This window comes from Pongo pygmaeus, chromosome X (genome assembly GCF_028885625.2).
Source record: "Pongo pygmaeus isolate AG05252 chromosome X, NHGRI_mPonPyg2-v2.0_pri, whole genome shotgun sequence".
Classification (NCBI taxonomy): Eukaryota; Metazoa; Chordata; class Mammalia; order Primates; family Hominidae; genus Pongo; species Pongo pygmaeus.
Genome location: NC_072396.2, coordinates 83,532,189 through 83,557,976, shown reverse-complemented (window position 1 = coordinate 83,557,976; position 25,788 = coordinate 83,532,189). Strand labels below are relative to the sequence as shown.

The 25,788-nt window shown below is 39.3% G+C and overlaps 1 protein-coding gene across 3 annotated transcripts; it reads right to left on the bottom strand.

Moving 5' to 3' along the window:
* Positions 1-2,336: 2,336 nt before the first annotated feature.
* TBX22 (T-box transcription factor 22) lies at positions 2,337-23,454 on the bottom strand. Of its 3 annotated transcripts, none has more exons than XM_054472280.1 (9): positions 23,292-23,430; positions 15,705-15,881; positions 14,904-15,084; positions 13,980-14,081; positions 12,366-12,540; positions 11,272-11,436; positions 10,822-10,886; positions 10,068-10,153; positions 2,337-4,121 (listed from the first exon to the last, which is right to left on the bottom strand). In XM_054472280.1, the coding sequence occupies exons 2-9, from the start codon at positions 15,877-15,879 to the stop codon at positions 4,012-4,014; spliced, it is 1,059 nt and encodes a 352-aa protein (XP_054328255.1). In that variant the 5' UTR covers positions 15,880-15,881; positions 23,292-23,430; the 3' UTR covers positions 2,337-4,011. The 3 variants fall into 3 exon arrangements, with proteins under 3 accessions (XP_054328255.1, XP_054328253.1, XP_054328254.1); XM_054472278.1 differs by lacking the exon at positions 2,337-4,121 and adding an exon at positions 6,341-7,617 and having other exon boundaries at positions 23,292-23,454; XM_054472279.1 differs by lacking the exon at positions 2,337-4,121 and adding an exon at positions 6,341-7,617 and having other exon boundaries at positions 15,705-15,926; positions 23,292-23,431.
* Between the last annotated feature and the right edge of the window lie 2,334 nt (positions 23,455-25,788).

Below are 25,788 nucleotides of genomic sequence, written 5' to 3'. Positions count from 1 at the left end.
TGATAGTCATCAGAGTCGTCTCCCTGGTGCGCTCTATTCTCTCCAAAGTTTTAAATGTTTGCATGCAGCCATCTCTAAAATGTCAAGTGGTCTCTCTTCAATTAGAGTAACAAAAGCTGAAAAAAATGTGTAACCACGAGAGCACCATAACCTATAAATAATGTGCTAAAGCCAGAAACCGAAAATAATGGTAACTAAGGGTGACACTAAGGCCCTAAGGTTTGGTCAAACTCTCACCTAAGTGAGAACCCAACTAGAAAGGAGAAATTTATAAACAAAATTATAGGAGGCCATTGTTTTGGACTGAGCTCATGCACTATGCCCCAACAGACCAGATCAAAGAAAAATGGAGTCACTCATGTTAAATGTTGCTTGATCAAACTTAGACTTTAAGAAAACGCATAGATGCGAAAACATATTAGGTTTTGTTTTTCTCCTGTAAATGGGATGTTTGAGCATAAGAAGGTACAGTCTTTGCTCCTACCTTACAAAACCCACTCAGTTTATAAACTCACAATTCAGAAGGGCCCCTTCACACTCTTGGACATCAATGAGTAAAGTTTTGGTCGATGACATCAAAGTGACATCAATGACTAAAGTTTTGGTCAATCTCTCAAAATTGAGAAGATGACCAAAAGGGGGGAATTGTTAAATCAAGTTTAGCCTAAAGCTGCCTCCTTACACATTTTAAGTTCTGCCTAAAATTTTTTCTGTACATCGTGAACTATATAACAAGTGGAGTTGAAACAGACCATAGCCTACACTTGTGCCAGTCACCAAGTTTTGGCCAATTAAATGTTGCCAACTCTTTGAACCATGTACAAATAAGACAAACCTTGAGCTGTAACCAACCCAGCTGTTTCTGTATGTCATTTTCCTTTTTCTGTCCATAAATCTTCTTCCACCACGTGGCTGCACTGGAGTCTCTGAGCCTACCCTGGCTCAGGAGGCTGCCCAATTCAGGAATTTTTTATTGCTCAATGAAATTACTTTAAATTTAATTCTGCTAAAGTTTTTTTTTAATTACTGGCAAAGCTGCAGAGAAAAGGGAATACTTGTAGATTGTTGATAGGAATGGCAAATTAGTTTAGCCACTGTGGAAATCAGGTTGGAAATTTTTCAAAGAACTTAAAACAGAATTACCGTTTGACCCAGTAATCCCATTATTGGGTATATATCCAAAAGAAAACAAGTCATTCTACCAAAAAGTCACATGGGCTTATATATTCATTACAGTGCTGTTCACAATAGCAAAGACATAGAAGCAACCCAGTTGCCCATCAACTCTGGATTGGATAAAGAAAATGTGGTACATATACACCATGAAATACTATGCAGCCATAAAAAGAATGAAATCATGTCCTTTGCAGCAACATTTGTGCAGCTGGAGGTAATCATCCTAAGCAAATTATCATAGAAATGGAACACTCAATACCACATTTACTCACTTATAAGTGGGAGCTAAACAATAGGTACTTTTGGACATAAAAATGGCAACAATAGACACTGGGGACTACTAGAGGAGGGAGAGGCAAGAGTTGAAAAACTAGCTATTGCATAACATGCTCAGTATGTGGGTGATGGGATCAATCATACCCCAAACCTCAGCATTATGCAATATATCCAGATAACAAACCTACACCTGTACCCCCACTGAATCTAAAATGAAAGGTGAAATTATTTTTTAAAAATAATTAAAAATAAAAAATACCGTTCCTCCTTCACTCACAGTCTAGTAGAAGAAACATGCATATGAATAACTAAACTAAAATGTAGCATAATAGGTATGTGTATGTGAAGCATCAGGCCTTTGTTAGCATCAGCTGGGATATTCAACCCCAACTACCCACTGGAAGACACTGTATCTTGCCTACCCAAGGATTAGGGACAACAGCCTTGATTAATCACACCCAGAGACCTGCTGAATTTGGCTACAACACTTGAGTGCAAACAGTGGATTAGTTTATCCTAATGCCATATATATGTGGTGCAAGAGCCTACAGAGCCTTTTGAAATGTGACGCCCCATCCTCACCATTGCCTCACTAATGTACAATTATAGAAAAGTATCATGGTGACAGGTTGCAAAATCGTTATACTTTTGCTAAACAGTTCTTTCTCATGATTTGAAGAGGATCCAATCTGAATTTTGCAAAACATAGCTATTAATGTAACAAACACTGTTTGGCTTGTGTATGGGTTCCCTTTAAAGAAAACCAAATACAATGTTAGCATGGGTACAGCAGTGAGTAACTTTTCTACTTCAACTTGGGTCTTACTGAGAAACCAATGACTCTTCCAAAAAGTAATCTATTTGTTGGTGTTTTTATTAAGTAATTTTTTTCTATAATTTACAATTATCAATAAAGAAGAAAATCAGTATGATTAGACAGTGTAATTGGTAGAAAGGTCACAAAATCTTTATGTCACAAAGGAAATGGTGAAAACGAAATTTCAAGCAAAATTGAATAATTGTAAAGTTCTAAAACATCAACATGTTCTAAAAAATGACCATAAAAATGAAAGATGACTGAATTATGTATTCAATAAAAAGTCTTTAAATACATTAACTTTCAATCATTGTAAACTCATGATTTTATTACTTTTCAGTTCTAGTAAAAATTTGAACTATTTATACCATTCTCTACAACCAAGATACTACATTATACTTTATCATGTGCATAAGTATGTGATCTTCAATCCAAAATCAAAATTCTGCCACCTTTAACAACAATTAAAATATAATAACTTGATCAAAAAGTACTATAATTTCAAAATTTTCTATTCTATTTAACTTTAAAATTTGTGACTCTCAGGCAGTTTAAAAGACAAAGCCAATAGACATGTAGATACCTTTCAGCTAAGTAGAAAGATCCTGTAACTATTTTTGTACATCTGCTGACTATAATGTATGTATACATATCAATGTGCAGTACAAATTTGTAAACATGAACATTTGAAACTTCGAAAGGAAATTATTCTAGTCTTTTTCCTCTCAGTATTTTATTGAAACAGCATGTCAAAAGTTGGCCAGCACCACACATGTAAATAGTTTTAATACTGAATTATGTTTCCAGTGTTCTGTGTATCTATTTGTTCTGTTTTATGTTGTCAACCAACCCATGCTTATTTGCACAGTTTTAATACAAATTATCATTTAATTGCAGGCCAAACTTAAGAAGATTAAATGTATACTAAGGCATTTATATCAAAGCAACTGCCTAAGCTATGTATTTGGTTGGTTTTAAACTGCTCCAATAAACATGTTAAATTCTAGTGAAGTCAATTGGTAAACTGTTGCTTTATAACACAATATTATGGTTACTTTGACTAATTAAAAATTTTTCAGCACAAATGCAACAAATCTCCAAATCTGAGTAAAAATATTATACTTTCACTCTGTCAATTCAATTCACAAAGTATAGTATATGCAGTTGGACATTTCTAAGTGTGTTTAAATTTGCCTTTCCCCAAAACTATCTATAACTAATAGTATAAGTATGTAACGACTAGGTGTTCTTTGTAGCATCTCTTATTAGGGAGGGGTGGGAGAAAAAGCAGAACACTGTAAATTATTTAATAACAAAACAAAACTAAAACACCACTGATTCTACGTGTGTGTGTGTATATACACACACGTTACAGTGTGACATCTGGAATTTATCAAACTGCATATTCAGATAAGGAAAAGATTTGTTGGTGAGATTTAGTAAAGAAATAATGACCGCCTACTACCCTACTGTATACATATAATTTGATTATCTTAAAGCATCTAAATTTTGTCATTAGCATGTTTGCAGACCTTTGTAAAATATATTTTTTATTTTTTTGTAAAATATATTTTAAATACTTATACAAAATATTTATTTCAGTCATGTTCTTGTTCAGCATTACACCAGTAATACTTAGAATATATGTATTACCTGGTTTATGTGAGTCACGGCTTATCCCTGGGGTGCATAATAAAAAAATGATTAGGGAATAAAAGGGAAGTCTTCCATAATGGAATGGTTCACTGAATCATCACTTGCTGATTTAATTGTTCATCTCTTTTCATCCCACAGACATCTTCAACCTCACAAAAGAATGAAGTCTTGTCCATTCCCAGAGTATGTGTAGAACCTATGTTTAATAGCAGTGAAATATCATAAATATGTATCTTAATAAATTTAGGAAAATAAACCTCCTCATTTTCAAGCACAATGAATAGGAGCAATGATATACGTGAGTTTGAAGGCTCTAAAGTTATGTAACATAAGGTTATATACGATACTTTAAAATGTAATTTCCAGAGGGCTTAACCCCCCTGTGGGTGAAAAGAAATAATAGTATTAGAGTTTGATGTCTAAATTATATTACCTAAAGCTATATATTGGTCTTTAAAGTGTAATGAATAGAGAATTTATCTACTTAGATTTGTGTTTTGTAACCAGGCTAATACTTTAGGTCCTCGATTTCAGCTTGACTGATTGTTCCACAAAATAATACCTTCCCGACCAGAGAATCTGACTACAGGTCTGAGCTTCACTGAGGACTGTACAAAGGTAAAGTACCATTCATTTATTTTCTGACTCAACATACGAATTTCACAGAGTTAATGAAATGCTTACTTTCCCTATATTTATTTGCGGTAAGTCATATAACCAGGTCAGGTTAAGAATCAGATTTTATAAATTTAGTGAGCTGAATTAAGGAGGAATATAAAAAGAAGTGGTGCCCATATATGTATGGTCAAATCAGATGGAAATAGAGGTTTTAATTGTTAGATTTGTGGGTCTGTTAAGTATCATTTGGCCACTTTTATCAGTTATTTCACACTTAGTCCAACAAGAGTGGCTTTGTATTTTTGTAGATTTCTAAAGCAAGTCTAACTTTTAGTTGATGCAGGTGAAAGTGATAGAATTACACATTATTTTGTTTTTCATTTCATAACCATAGCATCAATTTACCCAGTTACTCGAATTTTGCACCATCCGTTGAGGAGTAAGAATTTATTAAACAAAAAACGGTTGAAGGCACTAAATATTTACTGTGCATTAATTAGAGCTGTTAGAAGATTTCTGCAAATGAGTCACTTACTCAGAAGCAGGGGACTGCTTACTGAATCTCTTGAGGTTTTTCCAAGTCTAATTATCTATGAAGACTTTCCCTTGTTTACTTCTTCAATTAAAAGTGCAAAATGACAATTTATGAATATTATTTAATGTAGCTTAACATAAATGTTTACCTTCTTGTATTTAAACGTTTTCCCCTTTATGTTAATCACCATTACCAATGTAATTACATATTACTAGTTTTATATGGGTAATATATAGTCATATTATCTGAAATATACAGCATAGGGTATATGTATTCTGGAGAAGCTCCAAAATTAATCCCTTCTTTTAAATAGTCACTAAAAAGTAACCCAGATATCTCTTTGATTTTTCCGTTAAATACTTTCTCTTGCCAATTACTGAGGTTCTCCCATGTAGACCTCCAAATGTTTCATTTATAATCTGATATAAGGGTTTCTGCTTAAAAAGTAACAATCCATTTTACTAATTAAAGTTAGCCTTTAGCTTTCCTGTTTTGGAGTAGACAAAAATAAAATGTCTTTTCTTATTTTAATTTATTGTTTAATAAACCTGGGTAGTATACACTTTATTCCTTAAAGACTTTTGCAACAGTATCTAATTACATTAGATCACAAATAATACTTCATCTTGACTAGAATACTTAATTTGAATGCAATCATGTGGCATCCTATCCCTACTCCCAGGAGTGGGGATAATTTTAATACATATATAGGAAGGCACATTTATAAGGCATATTTGAGATGAAGTAATCATTTTGAGCAAAATAAATAATTAATATGCTCTTCTTTATATGTGTTGGAAAAATCAGAAAAATCAGTTTAGCAGTTTGCTTAGTTTGTCAAAAGTCAAGTCATTCCACTGTGAATTTAAAGGGCTTGGCTTAATAAAATGTCTAGAGTTACTAGCATAAAACTCAAAATCTGATTCATCTTAAAGATATACAGGCTGTATATAGGTTATACCTCATAATTATTTTCAGAAATTTAGGGCCTGGTGAAAGGAAACTTTTCGACTTCATAAACTTAAATAAACTACTTTTGTCTAGTTTAATTCACTGTGATTGACACACAAGAGTGGAGTTAAATCATACCAGAATAATGATATTTTCATATTTATGGATTCAAATGTATTCACCCTCTTATAATCATAATGTCTTTATCTTCTTAGAAAACTATAATAATATGTATTTTTCTAACAGTGTATAAAATACCAGAGGTGTTAAAGGAATAAGTGAACAAGTTTTATCTAGGAATTATCCAAAAATAAAAGAAAATAAAAGCAAATTTATTTAGAGTATTTTAGTTTTCATTTGATCTTTGTGTTCCTTCAAGATTAAATGGTCTTTAGGCTACAAAGATAAATAAAATATAATACTTGAAAGTTTGTGTCCTTATTTGTATCTTAAATTGAGATTAGTAGTTTCTTCAACAGCAAAGTATAAGGCATAAGGCAAACAAATAATTAAATTTTCTTCTACAACTACTATATAATTACACGAAAGCCAATCTTCATCGTTAAAACTGAAATTGCTTCACCGCTTTCATGAGAATTACATCCATCTTCTTTTTGTCATTGTCAATGTGTAAAATGCAGTTATCGTGGTGAACTAGCTTCACTATAATTGAAAATCCCATCACTTAGCATCAGTTTTCACTGGTGGAGTATCATCAAATAATATTTGTTGCACATCTCATTTTGAAGCTCAAGGCCACTGTAATCAGAGATTCCTATAGGTTTCATTTGACATTATAAACAACTTCTTCATGAATATTATTTGATAAGGCACTTTAAATCTTTAAATGCATAACAAAGAAATACTGTATCGTAATGATGCTTTTTAAGCCCAATAACTGTTGAAATTTCTTTGGCTACAAATAAAGAAAATATTTGTTTACATGTAATTGTTTTAGAAATGCTATTGTCTTACTAAAGGTAATGGTTAATTGCTGGATACCAATGAACATGATTACATTTGCCTTCTCCAAAAGAAACTTGACTGTCGTCATTCACTTTAAGATGGTTGGAACCACTTATCAGTCTAGATGGCATAGAGAAATTGTACCTATAAAAGTCATAGGAAGGATGAAAGGAGCAACTAAGTGCTTCTTGGGTGATGGAGTTTGGCAGAAAAATATTTCCAGGTGACTGTAATCCACATAACATTTGATTGGTAGAATTAGGTGCTTGTAGATACTGATCACTGGAGTCTTCAGATGACCCACTTTTTGAATTGGTGACCCCCAGGGAAGATAACATAGGCACTTCCATCATGAGTGGGGCTAAAGACTGAGAACTGTTGCTGCTTGCCAGTCTTTCAGGAGCCGGTAAAACAAGAGGTTGCTGTTTCCAAAAATTAGTTGGACAAATCTTGTAGCATAGAGGCAGGTTGACATTGGGCAGGTATGCCTCTGGACAGGGCATTCCAAGGGAGCTTGTAGGTAAATGAAACATAGGTGAAAAGCAAGGTAGAGAAAGTAAGGAGTTCAAAGGAGAGGGGGCCCCTCCACTAGAGGTCACTGGAGATGAGCCACTGCTTCCACCTGTGAATGACAATTCAGTCAATGAATAATGAACTTGACATTTGATGTTCTTGCTATATTAGTAATCATATCCATCACTATCCCTGCTTCATCCTTAGATTAATTTTCCTTGTGAGTTCACAGTTCTTTTAGCTTCTTTGAGACAGGACCTGCTCATTCCTCTGACTAAAGTTGAATATAGTATCTGTACCAGGTATCGCTAACGCCTGGGCTACCCACTGGTACAGGTCTGTGGCCTGTTATGAATCAGGCTGGACAGCAGGAGGTGATCAGCAGGCCAGTGAGCATTACCTCACTGCCTGAGCTCTGCCTCCTTTCAGATCAGCAGCAGCATTAGATTCTCATAGGAGCGCACACTCTATTGTGAACTGTGCATGTGAGGGATCTAAGTTGAGTGCCCTTTAATGATAATCTAATGCCTGATGATCTGAGGTGGAAGAGTTTCATCCTGAAACCATTCCCTCCCAACCCCCACCATTCGTGGAAAAATTGTCTTTCACAAAACTGGCCTCTGGTACCAAACAGGTTGGGGACCACTGATCTATACTACTACCACTATTACTTTTAGCACTACTACCATGTATCATGTATTAAGCATTCATTTGCTCAAATATTGTGCTAGGCACTTGAACCACATTTGTACAAAGAATCACAAAGAAGTCCAATTATGACTCAGCGTCAATTATATCTTACAAACACAAACTAGTTTTATTATTTTAAAACCCTAAAAAGTTACTAAAATAAGTAGTTAAGATGCACAAATTGATTGGTTGTTTGGGATTATATAGATTTAATTTATAGATAGAATGTATAGATTTCATGTACATTGATTTTTTAAATTCCTCTGACCAAAGGTACACTGATTTTAAAAATTCCTCTGACCAAAGGTACATTGATTTAAAAAATTCCTCTGACCACTGATTTAAAAAATTAGTGAACATGAAAATAGTCTTGTATAAATGAAAGCAATATATTTAAAAGCCTTAGCTTATTTTCTTATACAAAAACAATGAATGGGGCAATTTCCATACTGCATTATATCTTAAGAGGTGGAAACAATTTTGTAAGTTAAGAAACATAAAGATGAATGTAAGTATTCATATCAATGATGTTTGCTGATCTTTTATGTTTGCCTAGCATCTACTAAAACTAGGGATAATTATAAGGTCCAGGAAACGCTAAACTCTAAACCTTATTTTTGTAAATGTCTGAATTCAAACAATTGGTTATTGGCTGGATTTGACCAAGTTGTTTCTTTTTTTAGTGCTGCTGTTTTCTTAACTATTTTGTGTATGTAGACATATCCTAAACCTTCATCAACAAGATGGCAAATATCTTTTATAATAAAGCATTTAAAAGTTATTTAAGAAACTACTAACTCATTTATTTGCAATTTGAGAGCATTTTGGATATGTTAAATAATTAAGAAAACTGTGTACTTTAAATTATCATTTCATGATCATCTTTAACTTTTTCTTTATTCGTGCACATTTGTTTTGACTTGGATATTTTAAAAGTATGCTTTCTAGGTGCTATTAGTTAAATCGACACTGTAAAATTTTTTTTTTCATGCAATTCCCTAAACCACATCAAGACAGCCATTCCAGTGAAATATTTCACCAAATGATTAGACTTCACTTCTTTCCTTTTCAGTTAGTTGTTATGGCATCATGTAAAACTCAACGTAACTATAATGTTGATTTTGCTTGGCAATTGTAACCTTGAATTAATGGTCAAAGACAAGCAACTTTGATGGAGTAAAGACAAAGGGATAAAAAAAATCCATTTCATTTTCAAATAAAAATTATTCTATTTATTATTAACTATCAGAGCAAATTAAGGTATTCTTCCACCAGAAAGCCTGCATTATTTAATTATTATTATTTTGTCATGTAATGTACCATCTGAGAATAAATATCTTGCAAATATTTTTAAATGCTTGTGGCAATTAAATTGTGAAGACTTAGTATTATTTTTAACATTTACTTTCCCCATGAACAAAAAAGAGGAAAATTAGAGCTAAGTGATGAATTTAATGAAAGTCATTTTAACATGTACTGAAAGGTCCTCATAAAAGATAAGCTATTCATTTCAATAGTAACATATTTGCAAATCAGGCTACAAATGCACCACAGGCATATCCTAAAGAATGTGAAACAGTGAGAGGCTGAAGAATCCAGATGAAATCTGAAAATCACAGGGTGTAAGATAACTTATTAACATACGTCAATAAGTCTACAATTACCACATTTCTGTTCTCTTCCTTCATGCCAGCTTCTCTCCTTTTATGCCTCTTACCTCGTCATTCAGGCAAATGTACACCCAGTTATCTATAAGTACACATTTTCTTGCATGTACATATCCTCTTGTGTAGTATTTGGTACAAGGGTTCTGGATGTTGTTATTTAATTAATATGTAAAAATAAAACAAACGTTCCAAGTTTTCTTACTTTGTGTGTCTGCGCCAAAGGTTTTAAAATCGAGAGTGAAAGAAGGCCTCCATGGGTAGGTCTCTAAAAGCCCATCCAATACACCCCTAAAAAAGAGAGTCAACTTTCAGCGTCCCCAGAATGCAATTTCTGAAAATAATGATTTTGGGTTATTTTGCTATATCTTTCAGATGTAACTATTTTAAATATTTCTCTTTTATATAGCTAGACTTCTGAATAAAATTCAGTCAAATCTAGAATTCTAAAATAAGCAAGATCTTAATAGTGAGTAGCAAAGGAGTGGGAGGAAGTAATGTTTTCAACACAAAACATCTGGGTTCCTTTCCTACCACCTACTAATTACAAAACTTAGAGCTTTTGAGTCTCTGAGTCAGTTTTCTTATCCTTAAAACTTGTGGGGGACCAGGCACGGTGGCTCACGCCTGTAATCCCAGCACTTTGGGAGGCTGAGGTGGGCAGATCACAAGGTCAGGAGTTCAGGACCAGCCTGACCAACATGGTGAAACCCCGTCTCTACTAAAAATACAAAAATTAGCCAGGCCATTTGGCACATGCCTGTAATCCTAGCTACTTGGGAGGCTGAGGCAGGAGAATCGCTTGAACCAGGGAGGTGGAGGTTGCAGTGAGCTGAGATCGCGCCATTGCACTCCAGCCTGGGCAACACAGTGAGACTCCATCTCAGAAAAAAAAAAAAAAACAACTTGTGAAAATAGCTAGCTACATCAATATTCAATGTCATTGCTATGCTGCTTACCTGTTTCTTCCAGTATCTCTAAACCCTTTAGCAAAAGGATTTCTTTCTATTTTTAGTTTCGTAATCTATGGATTCAATAGAAAGAGAAAGATAAAGTCATTGTTTTCAGTAAGAACACTGTTGCCATTGCTTATAGTGGTTACAACCACCAGAAAAGATGTTGCAACACGTAATATGACAATTTAAATAAATGTAACCATATTACAAGTCATATTTAGAATGGTTAGCTCCTATTTATAAATCATTACTTTTATAAATTACCTTCTGGAGTTCCTTCTCCCATAAGATTTACACAATTCATTATCAAACTTCCATGGATGACAATACAATAAAACTATGATTTTTATTTAGAATTGTGGAAAATGCAATTGATTGCAGTTAGCCTCTATGCCTCTATCCCAAGGTCCCTCTGAAGCCATTTCCATTTGCCTGAGACATGACCAGCTTTACCTGTTGGTTTTGGTAAGCTGTTACTGTGGTGAACTCAGTTTCTTTAAAGGAGAATGTTTTAACCCCTTCAGTGGGCAAGGACTGAATCTGGGACAGGTCAACACTGCTGCCTTGCTCTATCACGTGCACGCGGGGTTTGTACTTATGCATGGATTGCAGAATGATCTGGAGGAGAAATGATCAATGCTGTTAGAAAAACTGGCTTCAGTCCCAAACCCTAGTTCCCTCTCCCGACCACCTCCACCATGTGCACACAAAAAGGCAATGATGAGGCTTAGGTAAGTACTTTGTTGTGCCATTTGGCCTCCAACAGAGGCGCTCCGAGCTAAAAACATTTCCAGAGAAAGGCACCTCAGTGGCACCAGTCAGCAATGATTCCATTTCCAGATTGGGGCCTTTTCCTGCTTTAAACATTGGCGACCATCTGGTGTAGAAGTGGCACTGGGATCTGCTAGCCTGCTACAAGTCTCCATGGCAGTAACTGATGGGCTTGGACATGGTGGGTAACCTGACATACCCTACCTCCTAATCTTGGGAGCTTCCCGCTTTCCTTTTGTAGCTGGCACAGTGCCAGACTGGGGAGGGCAGAAGCAGGGGTGCACCTAGTGAGAACGTGCAAGATCAATAGGACCTATATGGGTAGGTTGTTGGGGAGATTTCCAGGATGCAGTCTGAGATTCCCCAACTTGTATCCTTCCATCACACCATACCATACAATGGGTGCCCATCCAACTGCGTGGACTATAGGAAGGCAATCAGAGATCACAGTGATTGCCCAGGAGGCTAAGGTGTCTGAGAACTCCCTGAATGGTTCCCTCCTACTCTCCCAGACCAGGCATTCTGGCTTAAACAGGTCTCCTTCTGTCCTCAAACTCCCTATATTCACCATCCCCAGTCGCCAGCACTCTCAGATGCCAAACAAACATTTCAGGAGCCCTAGGTTAGCTACTTTACTTACAGGTGCAGGGCTTGGACAGTTCCTAAAAAAACACAACATGTGCATCTGCGAAAAGCCTCCCTGGCCTCTCCAGGGTGACCAGTGGGCAGGAGCCTTGGCACCTCCCTCCTCGGGGTAAAGGATTGTGCTCACGTACGTGGCCTTTGTCATCCATCTCATTGTTGGTGAGTTTCATGCGATCAAAGCTGATGATCTGCCGCATCCAGGTCTCTCCCGAGCAGGGTGAGTCCGGGTGAACATAGAATCTAGGAATGATGCACAAATGGTCCGTATTCCCGGCTACCATCCACTGTGAGCTGTGATACACGTACCTGAAAAAACACATGCTGTGGCATTAGGTGCAGCAGGCCAAAGCTGGGAGCTGTTGTGTTCTGTTCCTGAGGACTTCGCTCCAGATTAGCCCAGTGATCCCAAGGGCAAGTAAGGAGAAAATTCAACTTAATTTCTAACAAGCATTCAGGGGCAAAAAATAAACTGTAAATAAGCATATGTCATCAAAATGCAATGAAGTGCAGGGCAAGTAAAATGTCATGAGATTTCTAAGTCTGGTTTGTATTTTCTCACAGAAACCACTACAGAAATTGATCTAACAAATTTTATCTCACAGAGACAATGGAAAAAATCCACTAGCTTTGGGTGTGTAGAGTCTGGAAAGAAGTGGAGGGCTGACAAGGATGTCTGTCTAGCCCACTGTCACCAGTCCTTGTGGAAGCCCTTTTGTCAATAAGGCTTCACATCAAGAAAACTCTTAGGAACACAGCCCTGCACAGCCTCTGGCCGATTTTCACACTATTTCCAATCTCAACTTCCCAGTTTTGCTCCTATTCCCAAGCCAGCTGCAATTTGAGAAGCAAACAGCTTTTTCTGCTGTTTCCATACTGCAGCCCCAGCAGTCCTCTGAGCTGAGCCTTCTCCTTGCTTTCAAAGCTAGCTCTGGTTTTGAGGTGGGCTGTCTCCTTGGAGGACCAGGGACCCACCTCTGGGTCAAATGCTCACAGCCATAGTGTAAACAGCTGTCACCTCCCCAACCTCTCCAACCCTGAACTGGACCCCAAGCCCCTGAGTCAAAGTGTTGGCAAGCTGGTGTGTCTCGGGTGTATCCCAGAAGGGCTTTTTGGCTTTAGAACAATTGGGCCACTTTCAGCCTGCTGTAGGTTGAGGGCTTAAATAAAGGGAAAATGATACTTGTACCCTCTAAGACGCAGACATTACTTCAGGGGAAAGGTTAAAGATGGACGAAAAGACAGGCCTAGACACAGGAACACTTGACTGACCTTGAGTGGCAAATTGGTCATCCTTCTGGCCTCCTGCTGCCAAAGCAGCACAGCTCAGAGCCCAGCATGTCCCCAGAAGCCCAGGCTCCCATAGAGCCTGGGGATTTCTCCCACAATTCCTTCAACCCGCTTCCCTTCTGACCACCAGAGCCCACATCCTCTGCAGTTTACACAACCAAGGCCAGAGCAGTGGGTAGGGAGAGGCTTGGGGTACATTTGAAGCTCTAATTAGTGCCCTGAATTCACTGCATTCCAAGAGGGGATGGGGGCAGAGAGAGGAAGAAGGCTTCTTTTCTTTCACTGGGAGCCCCAATTTGAATAAGAAAATTCAACTCCCAAAGCCCACAGCAGAGCAATCCCCCACCCCCACCCCCCATGCTAGAGTTTTCAAAGTCATGCTGTCAGGTTTCAGGTCTGAAGGTCCAAATCCCTGGCCCTAGCCTGGGCATGGAGTACCATCCTATGGGGCCCATTACCTATAGCGTTTGGAATCCACCGGCACCACATCGATGGCCACATGGTATTGCTTCCCTGGATCCAACCCTTTCACCTTGACCCGAACAGAGGGGAACATCCGCCTGTAAGAAAGAAAATAAGGAATGACCCAAGAGCTTTTAGAAATGTTTGGAAGAGGGAGCGGTTCTGGACAAATGCTGACTCCAGTAAAAAGTGAAGGGACTCACAATACCCTTCCCTTTTCAAAATAGCAAGGAATAGCATTTGCTACATGAGGAAAGATTGTTGGTTGTATACTTGACCGAACAAGTATGGAATGTCTAAGTGGAGCAGAATATTATTACCACAAGGCTTTGTTCATGTCCCTCCCCAACCATAATAAAAAGCTATAGAAGAGAAAGTATGAGAGAAAAAGCTGTGTCCCAACCTCCTTTTCAAGGGTACTTTCTGTGAGGCAGATTTGTGGAAGGCTGAAATTAGTAAGACTCACAAAATAACCAGCTGCAGTGAAGTGGCTGTCCCATGCCAAAAGGTGGCTATGGGAATGGCTCACCTCAAAATAACCTGGGCCAGGTGTGGCGGGCGTGAGGAACTGTGACATGGGATATTGTCCATGGTTATCTTAGAGGCCTTAACTGAGAGGTCTGGCCACAGTCTAAGACCAAAGTCTGATTTTTGTCTTATACTACACAGGCAGGAGACGGGGAAGTGAGTTACTGGAGTCACAGTGTACAGGAAAGGAAGAATGAGCCACTTACATGGGGCCAGGTAAGTCCGAGCCCTAACAATTGAGGGGTTATGGCTTTCTACTGTATGTCAGGGAGTTGGGGAAAAGGGACAGAGGAGTACCAGAGCATAAAACTGGAGACTCCTCATCTTACCAGAGCGGTAAATTAAGTGCCTAATGTGTGTGACCCTTGTGAACAGCTTGGGCAGAACCGAACCTGCCCGCTTTAGTAATGATCATCTCAGTCCCGATGTCATGGAATCTCTTCCACAGTTCAGCTCCTTGAAGCTCCATTTGAATATCTTTCTCTTCCAGACTTTCAGAGCTGTTGCCGTCGCCGCTGTCGCTGCCGCAGCCAGAGGAAGCAGATGTTGAGGGCTCTGTCTTAGGTTGTTTTTCTGCCGGACACAAACGCGCTCAGGGTTTGAGAGAGCGTCACAGTTCACATGCCCACTTCTCGCTGGTGCCTATCTTGGAGCAGACAGGCCTTGTCCCTTCCCTAGGAACTTTGGCGGCAGATTCCCCAAGCTCCGCATAACACCCTCTGTGGCCGCTTAATGGAGAGAGAGGGGCCGCGAAAGGTGCGACACACCCGACACCTCCCCCCCGCCCCCGCCCGCTTTTTTTTTTTTTTTTTTTTTCTTTAGATTTGCCAATCCTCACTCCCCTGGAGACGTTGATAACCGAGACTGGATGCCCTCGGGATTTGGGAACTCGCCCTGCTTCCCATCCCAGGATACAACAGCCACCCGCTGGCTCTGAGAGCTTTCCGCGAAGGTAGGAGGAGGATGTAGGAGAGACTCACTTCACAATTATGTAGGGACCCTCCCCTTTACCGCAAAGAAACTGCTGTACTCCGGGATGGATTCGGAGGCGCTGAAACTTCCCCTTCACCAGGTGGTCGAGGTGTCCCGCGGCTCCTAACGTGGCTGGCTGGCTGCGTCGGGACGCGAGCCAGGCGGAGAGATGCGGAACCAGTAAGCTCAGGCAACGGGCTCAGGGCCATGGGAGTACTTACCAAGCGGCTCGCTCTTCCCTGCAGCGCTGCTCCTTCTCTCCTCCTCTTCCTCTCCGCCCTTTTTCTCCTGCAGCTCAGGCTGCTCCTCCTGTATTGGGTCTTGGAGTTTTCTTTTGCTGGGTCTCCCCACCAAGGCTTCCACGGAGAAGGCACGCGCCCGAGAGCTCAGAGCCATCCCTGGAGGGGGTGAAGGGATTCTTTGCAGCAAAGTTTCAACCTGAACTGGGTTAGGGAGGGAGGGGGAGACACAGGCGGAGGGCACAGAGGGTGAAGGAAGGAGGGAAAGCGGGAAAAACAAAACAAAACTAAACCCCAAACCCAAAACCCAAATCTGAAAAACAATTTCTGGATCTGTATTCAAAGAAAATAATTGTGTGTGTGTGTGTGTGTGTGTGTGTGTGTGTGTGTGTAATTTTTTTATATACATATATATTTTTTGTTTGAATAGACAAAATGAAAGGAGAGGAAGATCAAACTAGTGTATATGTCCTTCAAAGTCTAGTCTCCCTTCCTCCCAGTGGACATGTGCAGACCATTAGTACTCAAATCCCTGATTCCAGGACCTGGCAGAGCAGAGATTGGCAAGTGCTGGCCTTTTAGGGAGCAGACCTGCCGCCAATGGCGGCTCAGGTTGCTCGGATTGGGAGTTACTGTTGCATCCAGTGAATACCCAGCCGGTCACTGCCTCCACTGTTTGTTTTGGAAACTATTGGAAGCATAAAAAACACGGTGAGTGACACTTCAGAGTCTAACAGGGAGGGGGGTTTTGGAGCTTGTTGGAAAAAAAGCTACAGATAGGGAAGTAGAGAGAGGAGAAAAGGGAGACACAGGTTACAGCTTTACATTAAATTATAAAACTCAAAGACATGCGAAATAATTGCCCACGAGGGACCACTTTAAGCAGATCCAGAGAGATGTATCAGGGTCTTTTGCTCTCCAGTGAAAGCACTGGGAAACAGAAAGGAGTACAAGCTTTTGGGGCCAGTTGGCTCTGCAGTTGGAGTCTCAAACTAGGTGAGCAGCAGTTGTGCCAGTTTATCCTCTCTCTTCTGTTAGTGAGGTGAGACCAGGCAGGAGTCTCCCAGATGCCACTGTCAAGCATCAGAGAAAACTTGGATCTTCAAGCCCTGCCTCTGCTGGAGCCCAATATTCCTATACATAGCCTTTGTTTTTTCTCACAGGACTTAATCAGCAAACACAATCTAAAAACTCCAGGTCCACCAGCAGGGCAACAAAAGGGCCTTTGCTCCCAAGAATGTGCACAACTCAAAGTGGTCAGATTAAGTAATTGATTCCAGTGTCTCCTGGAATATATTCTTGGGCTGGATTTTACTTTTGCTTAAAATGAATATACAAGTTTCTTTTTTTTTTCAGGAAGAGACTTGTCTACGACGTCCAAAGAGCATGTTTATGTGTGCAGATATGAGATGTCTGCCTGTGTGGATATGATTTGGTCTCCTACTTTTCATCAGAAATAAGAAATCAAGTGCCCCTGGATTCTTTTGCAGGTTGCATCTTAACTAATGGCATTTGCATTTTTCCAGAAAAATTATATGATTCTCCTCTGACACATTTGTAAAGAGGGCATTTAAAGCTGATCCAAGTTCATTTAAAATAAGATGCAACTTGAAATAACTTATAATATGCCAATACTGGAATCTGAGAGTAAAAGACCTGTGTGTCCTTTTAATTTCAGCTACTTAGGTACAAATGTGCCCTGCCACTGTGATGGCAGTGGTAGTGGTGGTGGTAGGGGGATATTCAGCCATAGGGAGGAGATCTTCAGGCAACTGGGTATGACTTTAAAAACTCTAAAAATCTCAGTATGGCAAAGAGTTAGTTACAGCTTGAATGCTGCTGAAGGGTTTGGCTCCATCATTATTTAGCCACTGCTCACCATGCAGAATTGAGAAAGACGTTATCCCTATCCTAGACAGGCAAAGTGAACCTCACAGGGCAAGGCCAATTTCGTGTAAGGAACTTGGGCTGGAAAACAGCCACATCTGCATGTGATCTTTGCCACATCTCTTATGAGCATTTGTTTCTTTTTGCACCCATTAAAGTGGGGGGAGAGTGTTCATTTCCTCTTACTCAGAAGATCTATCTATCTATCTATCTATCTACATCTATAATCTATCTATCTATCTATCTATCTATCTATCTATCTATCTATCTATCTATCTATATCATCTATCTATCTATCTATCTATCTATCTATCTATCTATGTATATTTTATTTATTGCATGCTCTTAGCTAAAATACACAACTAAAAAACAGAAAAGCCGAATTTATTTGTTAATTTTAGAGTGCAATTTACCATGTAATATGTGTGTTAGTATCTCGTAATACAGGCATTGTCTTGCCTTTAACCTTAGCTCAATTTATTGTTAAAAGGCAGGACATTACCTTGTATAGAAAGGGACAACTTTGCTTGGTATCTTTTTTTTAAATAGATTTTTGTAAAAATAAGGCAAAAGATGTTTGTTGCAATGTCTGTGCTAGTATTTTAGACTACCTAACATATGATGTGATATTTTGAAATCAAGAAAATAGCATATCTTGGGTGTAAGTTTCTTTCTTAGAAGAAACTTCTTTCTTAATATTTATTACATGCATGTAATTTAGTCTTCCAGAACTTTTTTATTTTTGTAATCTGAACTTTTTCCATTCCCATTTCTGTATATATCTGTTGACATCACTGGGAGATATGTAGCTTAGCTCTCCCTTGTATGTACTAGATTAAAATACAGTTAATTCCTGTCAACTTGTATCTGAGGGGGGAAATATTGCATTATCTCATAGCTAGCTTTGCAGTCTGGTCAGCTGCTGAAGCACTGGGCTGTCAGGTACTGGGGGCCTGAGGTGCATATACTAATGCCAGCAATTCATTCTCCTCACCTGGAAGTCTCTTTGGGGCATCTTTATATTTCATCCATGAACACCCATAAACCTTTGTAAGAGACTCTTCAACAGTGGAGGGGCAGCGAAACATGTGGAAGTTTCTGAGACCCACAGGTGCCCACAATAGAAAGAAGAATATGTTGTTTAAGTTTGATAATAGGAAAATCCTTACAGTAAAATGTTGGTTTTGAATTGCCCACTCCCCATGATTAAGATATTTTGGCATAGTTCCAAGCTTGTAGAACATGAATCTGAAACAAGCTACTCATGGCCTTTTTTTTGCCATTACTTGGGAAAGACCTCCTTAGAATGAACACTCTAATGAACACTTTAATGAAAGCAGAGTCAGGAAATGTAATCAGCTTCCCCACAACATCATTTGAGTACCTGAATTCAACTTTGCCTGCACTAGCTAAGTGACATGAAGAAATAAATTATCTTTGTTTGCTTAAGTGAGCTTCAGCTGGGTTTCCATTACTTGTAGACAAAAGAATCTTGACAAATACACTCATCTTGATAAAAATTAGGAAGATCACTTTCTTCTTCTAGTTTTCTTTCTTCCTACCTCGTCTCCTTTTTCAATACTACTGGTTATGAGAATAGGAAAATTATATGCTATTGACTAAATTTTACTTTCTACACGAATTCTTCAGGCTATGATAATAAATAGGAATAAGGCTCAAGCAGTACAGCATGTAAGAAGACAGACTTTAGATTCAGACTGACCTGATTCAAATTCTGACTCTACTTTCTATCTGAATGACTTACACAAGTCTTTTTTTTGCATTCAGTTCTTTGTTTTAACCATTTAAAGCTATTATTTCTAACACTTTTATCATAGAGTATGTTTCTGTAAGTGTGTTTATATATCTGAGAGTTTAGTAAAAAGAGAAGAAAACATGCAAACCACTTAGGACAAAGCCTGGAACATAGTAAGCACTCACAGATGTTTTCAAAATTAAAGAGATGATGGGAGTTAATTTCAAGAATGTGCTAATCTTTCTATCAACTATACAGCTGTGAATTCTTTGAGGCAAAACACTCAAAGGGGAAAACTTTGGGATCAACATTGGAACCCCCAACTTTTGGCTAAATCCTAAAGCAGATTCAAAAGGTTGAAAGTCTTTAAGGAAGCCACCTTTTTTTAAGAAATTCAAATACTATTTTAATAAATAAAATTAGTGAATTAAACCAAAAGATTGCATTTGAATTTCAAAAATCCATAGGAAACATGTCTTCTAGAATACATGACCTGTTTTTATCAATTTCATCCTTGGAAATATATCTTTGGTATTTACCAATGCAATGTAAGTGTATGTTCTTATATGATTAGATAAAATGTGTTAATGACAAGACCCTAACTCGTAGCTGTGTTCTCACTCCAGGAAATTGAGGGATGTGGCCTAATTAATATTAAAGTAATTCTCACACTGAATCCCTCAACTTGTGGTTAGCTTAATTCAATATAATCTCTCAAGAAGACTGTGCTTTTATTCATCTAGTCATTGAGTTATGCATGTCAAACTTTGTTACTCTTGCTCCTCGGTAGAGTAGGGGAAGAAAAAGTAGAGATACAAATTCTTATCTGTGTTCACTGTGTTCTTCTCATGGGGAGGATTGAAAGTGAAATGCTTATGCTTGCAAAAACTTTAGCTACAGGAAAATGTATTCTGTTGAATTTAATCATGTGTTCATACTGCTATCAAATGGTGAAGGCCTTCCTATGATAATAATTACAACATTAGGCTTCAGTTCATTGTATTTCTCATTCTAACTGAAGTATATCAAAGGCATAAACTACTTTTTCCTATTTCTTCACTGAATTAATAACTTAAGGTCGATAGAATATTTAAAAATTTCCTAGGAATTTTGCCCGCAGAATTATGGGGACAATTTTGTACGTGGCTAATTTTGAGCAGGATAAATGAATAAACGAAAAAGAAAAAACCTTTTTGAAAGTCCAAATGTAATTCTACCCTAAAGTGATTCCAGTAATTGCCAGAAGAGGCATTGTATGGTCACCTTTCAGCTGCCTTTGACTTCCTGGAGCAGTGAAAATAATAAATAATTGTAAATGCATCCTGTTTCTTTTAGTCCTCAAACACTCTCCAATAAAACATTGAGCTTAAGGCCAGGTATATGGGCTCACACTTGTAATCTCAGTGCTTTGCGAGGCTGAGGGAAAAGGATAGCTTGAATCCAGGAGTTCGAGATCATCCTGGGCAACATAGCAAGATCCTGTCTCTACAAAACATAATGAACAAAATTAAAGAAAACACACACATACACACACACACACAAAACAACACCAAACTAGTGTCAAACCCACTCCTTTTTATGTTACCTCTCTGGTGTTCCATTGGCACTTGCACAGTCATATATTAACTGAAGGCTCAATCAGGATTGCTGGACATAATATTTTTTCTTGGGTAGAGTTTGTGGTATGTGCATTTTTAGGTTAGGTCATTTTAACTTGGGTATTATGCCTTATACATTTCTTTTACCTACTCCTCCCCCATCTTTCCTCTTTCCTTTTCTCTGTCTGTTTTTTTTTTTTCATGCTTTTTTTTTTTTTGAGACAGAATCTCGCTCTGTTGCCCAGGCTGGAGTGTAATGGCACAATCTCGGCTCACTGCAACCTCTGCCTCCCAGCTTCAGGTGATTCTCCTGCCTCAGCCTCCTGAGTAGCTGGGATTACAGGCGTGTTCAACCACACCCAACTAATTTTTGTATTTTTAGTAGACACGGGGTTTCGCCATGTTGGCCAGGCTGGTCTTGAACTCCTGACCTCAGGTGATCTGCCTGCCTCAGCCTCCCAAAGTGCTGGGATTACAGGCTTGAACCACCGCGCCTGGCCTCATGCTGCCTTTTTAAAAATGAGGATGAAAGTCAGAGTTACCTCCAAATATGCTATAATCAGCCTCAAAGAAAGTGGGCTAGGATTTGAAAAATGACTGCAGGTGCCAGTTTGATATTTTAAAATAAATAATTCAGACATATAGCAAAATATCACTGGCTCAGATCAATTGAACGGAGATATGCCAAGTTTATTGCATCAATGAATTATTGAAAAAAATACTGTTTATGAAGGATTATTTTATCTTCCTAAAACCAGAAAAATGCTTGCTTTACACCCTCTTCCCCTACACACGCTTTCTCACCAAATGACTCCATGCAGTCCTCAGATCAGTGACCCATCGTCTGGCTCTGCCTAATTTGAGCAGCCATGAGCCCAACAGAAGCAGATCCTTCTGTTAAGAAAGAAATCATCCTGAACTCCATTGGGCCCACCAAATCTCATGCTAATCTTTTCACTATTTACTTACTCCTGGATATTTACAATATATTTTCCTCTTCTTAACTTGGCACCCTACCTCATCATTCCTATGGCATGTGAATAAGGTACTAAAGGCTTCTTTCCATATTCTCATAATTATCTGTATTTAATCAGGACTTTTCAATACCTAACAACCACAGATGTACTGACAGTCAAAAATATTTGGTAGTAAGCTGAGGGATTTTCCCTAAGTCTATCAAAACACCAAATATAGGCAAACACCTATACTGCCTGTGCTTGAAGCCAATCTATGCCTTCTTTCATACACTGACTTCCTTCCCAGGGTCCCCACATTAACATTACTAGACAAAAAACTGCTCCTTCATGAAGTAAATGTTTGTAGTTAGTAAACCCTGATCAATGCTCTGAGGGGCAAAAAGGAAGGTTTTAATAATTAAGAAATAAAGATAAATTTTAAAAAACACAAAAGAGAAATCACAGAAAACAATAAGGGCTTCATGGGGATAAGTCTGCTGAACGGAAGCAAAGCAACCATACCACCCTACAGCAAACTCCTTGACATGCCTTTTATGGCCAGGTGCTTTCTGTAGTCTCCTTCTCTAGCTTGAAGGCATGTGTATGTGTGTGGTATGTGTGCTTGTGTGTTTGTGTTACAATGCAGTATATGAACTCAAGCTCTGGTAAGAAAAATCAGGAATAAGTAAAATAAAACAATGTTTTTTGGCACACTCTGATGTTCCCTCTCTCACCCCAATGCCCATGCTTTGGGACTTCAGACCTCCTCCTGAAATCAAATGAGTGCAAAGAGGATCAAATAATCCTTCTGCCTCTGTGATCTAGAGCTCCTTAGGGAAGAGCCTCGGTAGACACTACCACTGCTTAGAGCCCTTGGCTAGGGCCTCTTTTCAGTGTTAGACACCTGCCACTCAGCTCAGTGACTTCCACCTGGGCTTCAGTCCTCACCTTCCAGGAGGCACTCCCGTCCCTTCCCCTTGCTCCCTAGCTCCCTAAACAAGATCTGTGAGCCCTAATGCATAGTATCCTGGGCCTGGGAGCCTTCTGGCAGCATTGCTGCCTAGGAGAGGGACTATTGCTGGCTTCTTTGGGTATTACAGCATGCTCTTAACAGACTGGACAAGTCTAGCCTTCATTAATTTTAAAGAGCACTAACATTCTACTTCCAGTCCCCCAAGAAGTAGTGATTGCAAGATCTCTGTCACAAAACCCCCAGTTAATGAAAGATGAAACTGACAATTATCAGTTGGACTTTCCTAATGTTAGGGACTTGGTTAGTGATAGTTAACGGGAGAGGCAGAGGCTGAGGAGAATCCCTGTACCGGTGTCCCACTAAAACCCATAACATGGTCAGTAAGGCAGAGGTATTTACCTGGAAGGCAAGAAGCAGTGTGTTGCTGTGTCAAGAGGCCAGGCCAGCCCAGTAGTTCTGAAGTCAAGTCTCAATCAGAGCTCATTCACTCTGCAAATGCCTGCAGCAGCTCTTCTCAAGAGCCCAGAGAAGAGTGGCCTAGAGCCAGAGCACAGGAGAACATGGTGTTCTGGCCCTCAGCTGTGGGAGAGGCACTTGCTACTTCCGGGGTTGGACTCCAGCAACTTCTCCCACAGAAGACCTGCTTTTACTCAAGGTTGGCCATGAAGTCACAATGACAGTCTGTGATTTCAGCTTTCAGAGCCTCAAGGCTGCAGGCACCCTGCATCCTACCTCAGCCTCCCGGTTGGAACCATACCTGGCTGCATCCTGCTCTGAGCTACAGGCTAATGCACTTGGGAAAAAAATGCCTTTGAACCAGGAGTGGATTGACTTTACAAGTCTAGTCAGCTCATTTCCATGCCCAGCAGGAGCACTTGCAATTGGAAAACACTTTTCAATCCTCAATCAACAACAGCAGCTCAGAAGCTCAACCCAAGGGGTTCAGCTCTGGAGTCATCCACTAAGGGACCCATTCAGCCTCAGGCAGTGATTCCCAGGCAGTGTAGAGACTCTCAGTGGCCAGGATCCCCCTCTCAGTCTGCAAGCTCCACATAAACAAAACTTTACACTTCCCAAAGGAAAGATCCAACACACACACACACACACACACACACACACACACACACAATTTAATGCACAACGAATCCCAGAAATGCCTTGGCTGACACATTTTTCTGCTGCAAAATAGAACATGTTTGATTTTTACTTGTTGGTTTATTTCTCCAGGGCAGCTCAGAGAGAATCGAAAAGGGCTTAAGGCCCTAAGCCAGAAGACTTTACTAGCAATAAGTGATCCATAGGTACTTGAAAAATCAATGCTCATTTTATCCTCTAGTGAAGAGGCTCTCAGAGAAGAGAAGACAGATTCTGGATTAGTGCAGTTTAATTGGATGAATTCTATGGCTTTTAAATTTATTTTCTCCATTGCAGAAAGCACCATACCTTTCAAGTAATGCAGGAAACCCCAGCTACCCCGCATTGGGCTACCACACCACAGTGCCATGGATAACTAGGAAGGACCCAGGGGATTTCCCATATAAAACCCCTGAAGCAGATAATGCCTGTTATAACCCTGCCTGAAAAACCAGAGGCCAAGGAGGACCACACATTTCTTATCAATACTGAATGCCAAATAGTGAGGGTGATATTTCTGATGGGTTTATAAATGCATTCCGGTGTTCCTGAGATTTGCAGCTCACAGTCAACCACACATAAACTCAAGGGTTTATTTTTTATTTTTTAATTTTATTTTACTATTTCACGTGAAAGTTTTAAATGTCTGAAGAGGACTACAGTCTCTCTAAAGTATTTTTCCTGGCAAATATTTTCCCTTCTCTCAAGAAAAGTAAAATAGTGATTGTATTTTATTTTATTTTAGACTTTCCCCTTTACTTTATCTTGATTTTTAAGTTAAAAAGTGTCACGGTAATAAGTTTCAGCCATTTTTGAAGATAACTCAGAGACAGGATTTTCCAAGAATCCTTCTACACCCACTGAAAGAAGAATGTGTTTGTGTCTTCGCGCTCCTGTGTGTTTGTTTAGGGAGAGAAGGTTGCAAATAAGAACAGCATGTGAGCCCATCCATAGAACTATGTGCATTTTGAAACACAGCAAATCTGTTTCTGTTCCTTGTTTAATGTCGGGAAATGTATTTCCTGTCGTAATTGGGGCTATTCACTTTTGGTGATATTTAAAACGGGCCCAACAGAGTCAAGTTGATGTTTGGTTAACCACGAAGGAAATGGCTTTTGATCAGGCAGGCAATTACTAACCAAATCTGGTAACTTCCCAAGCAAAACAAAGGAATTTGTTAACTAGTTTTCTTCTACAGTAATGCACAAGGCAATTATTTATGAATGAAAGAGAGTTTTCCATGCTGGTGAGCAATAGGCAGTGAGGAGTGAGCCACCAGGACTAGACTTTCATCACAAAACATCATTTCCAAACTCAGGGCAGGAGTGCCCTTTCTATGTCGCTGGGTGTGTATATGCGGGAAGAAGGCTAAGTGCAAGTGCCAGTATAATCCTGAGGTGGCAAGGTCTCCGCCTGCTATAGCAGAAGAGGCTTGTGGCTACGTCATAAATAATCCTATCCAGGCAACTCAGGAAACAGTGTCTTTCTTCCCATCTCCACTCCCCTCTGTGAGCTCTGTAGTGCTCCGTTTCAGGGCCATGACAGCCGGGGGAAACTTCACTTCTGGCCTTTGGGGTGAGGGCTTTTGAGAGACCAGGCTCTCACGCTCCGCAGAATCAGGTAGTTAGCCAGGGACAAGTGTTGCCAAAAACTTAATTCAACATGATTACATGTGAAGGGCTAGATGTATACTGCCTGGGTAGACGCAGCAGTGCGGTCTGCTGGGGGCAAATTTTGGCATTCCAAAGAGGCTCATCTTTTC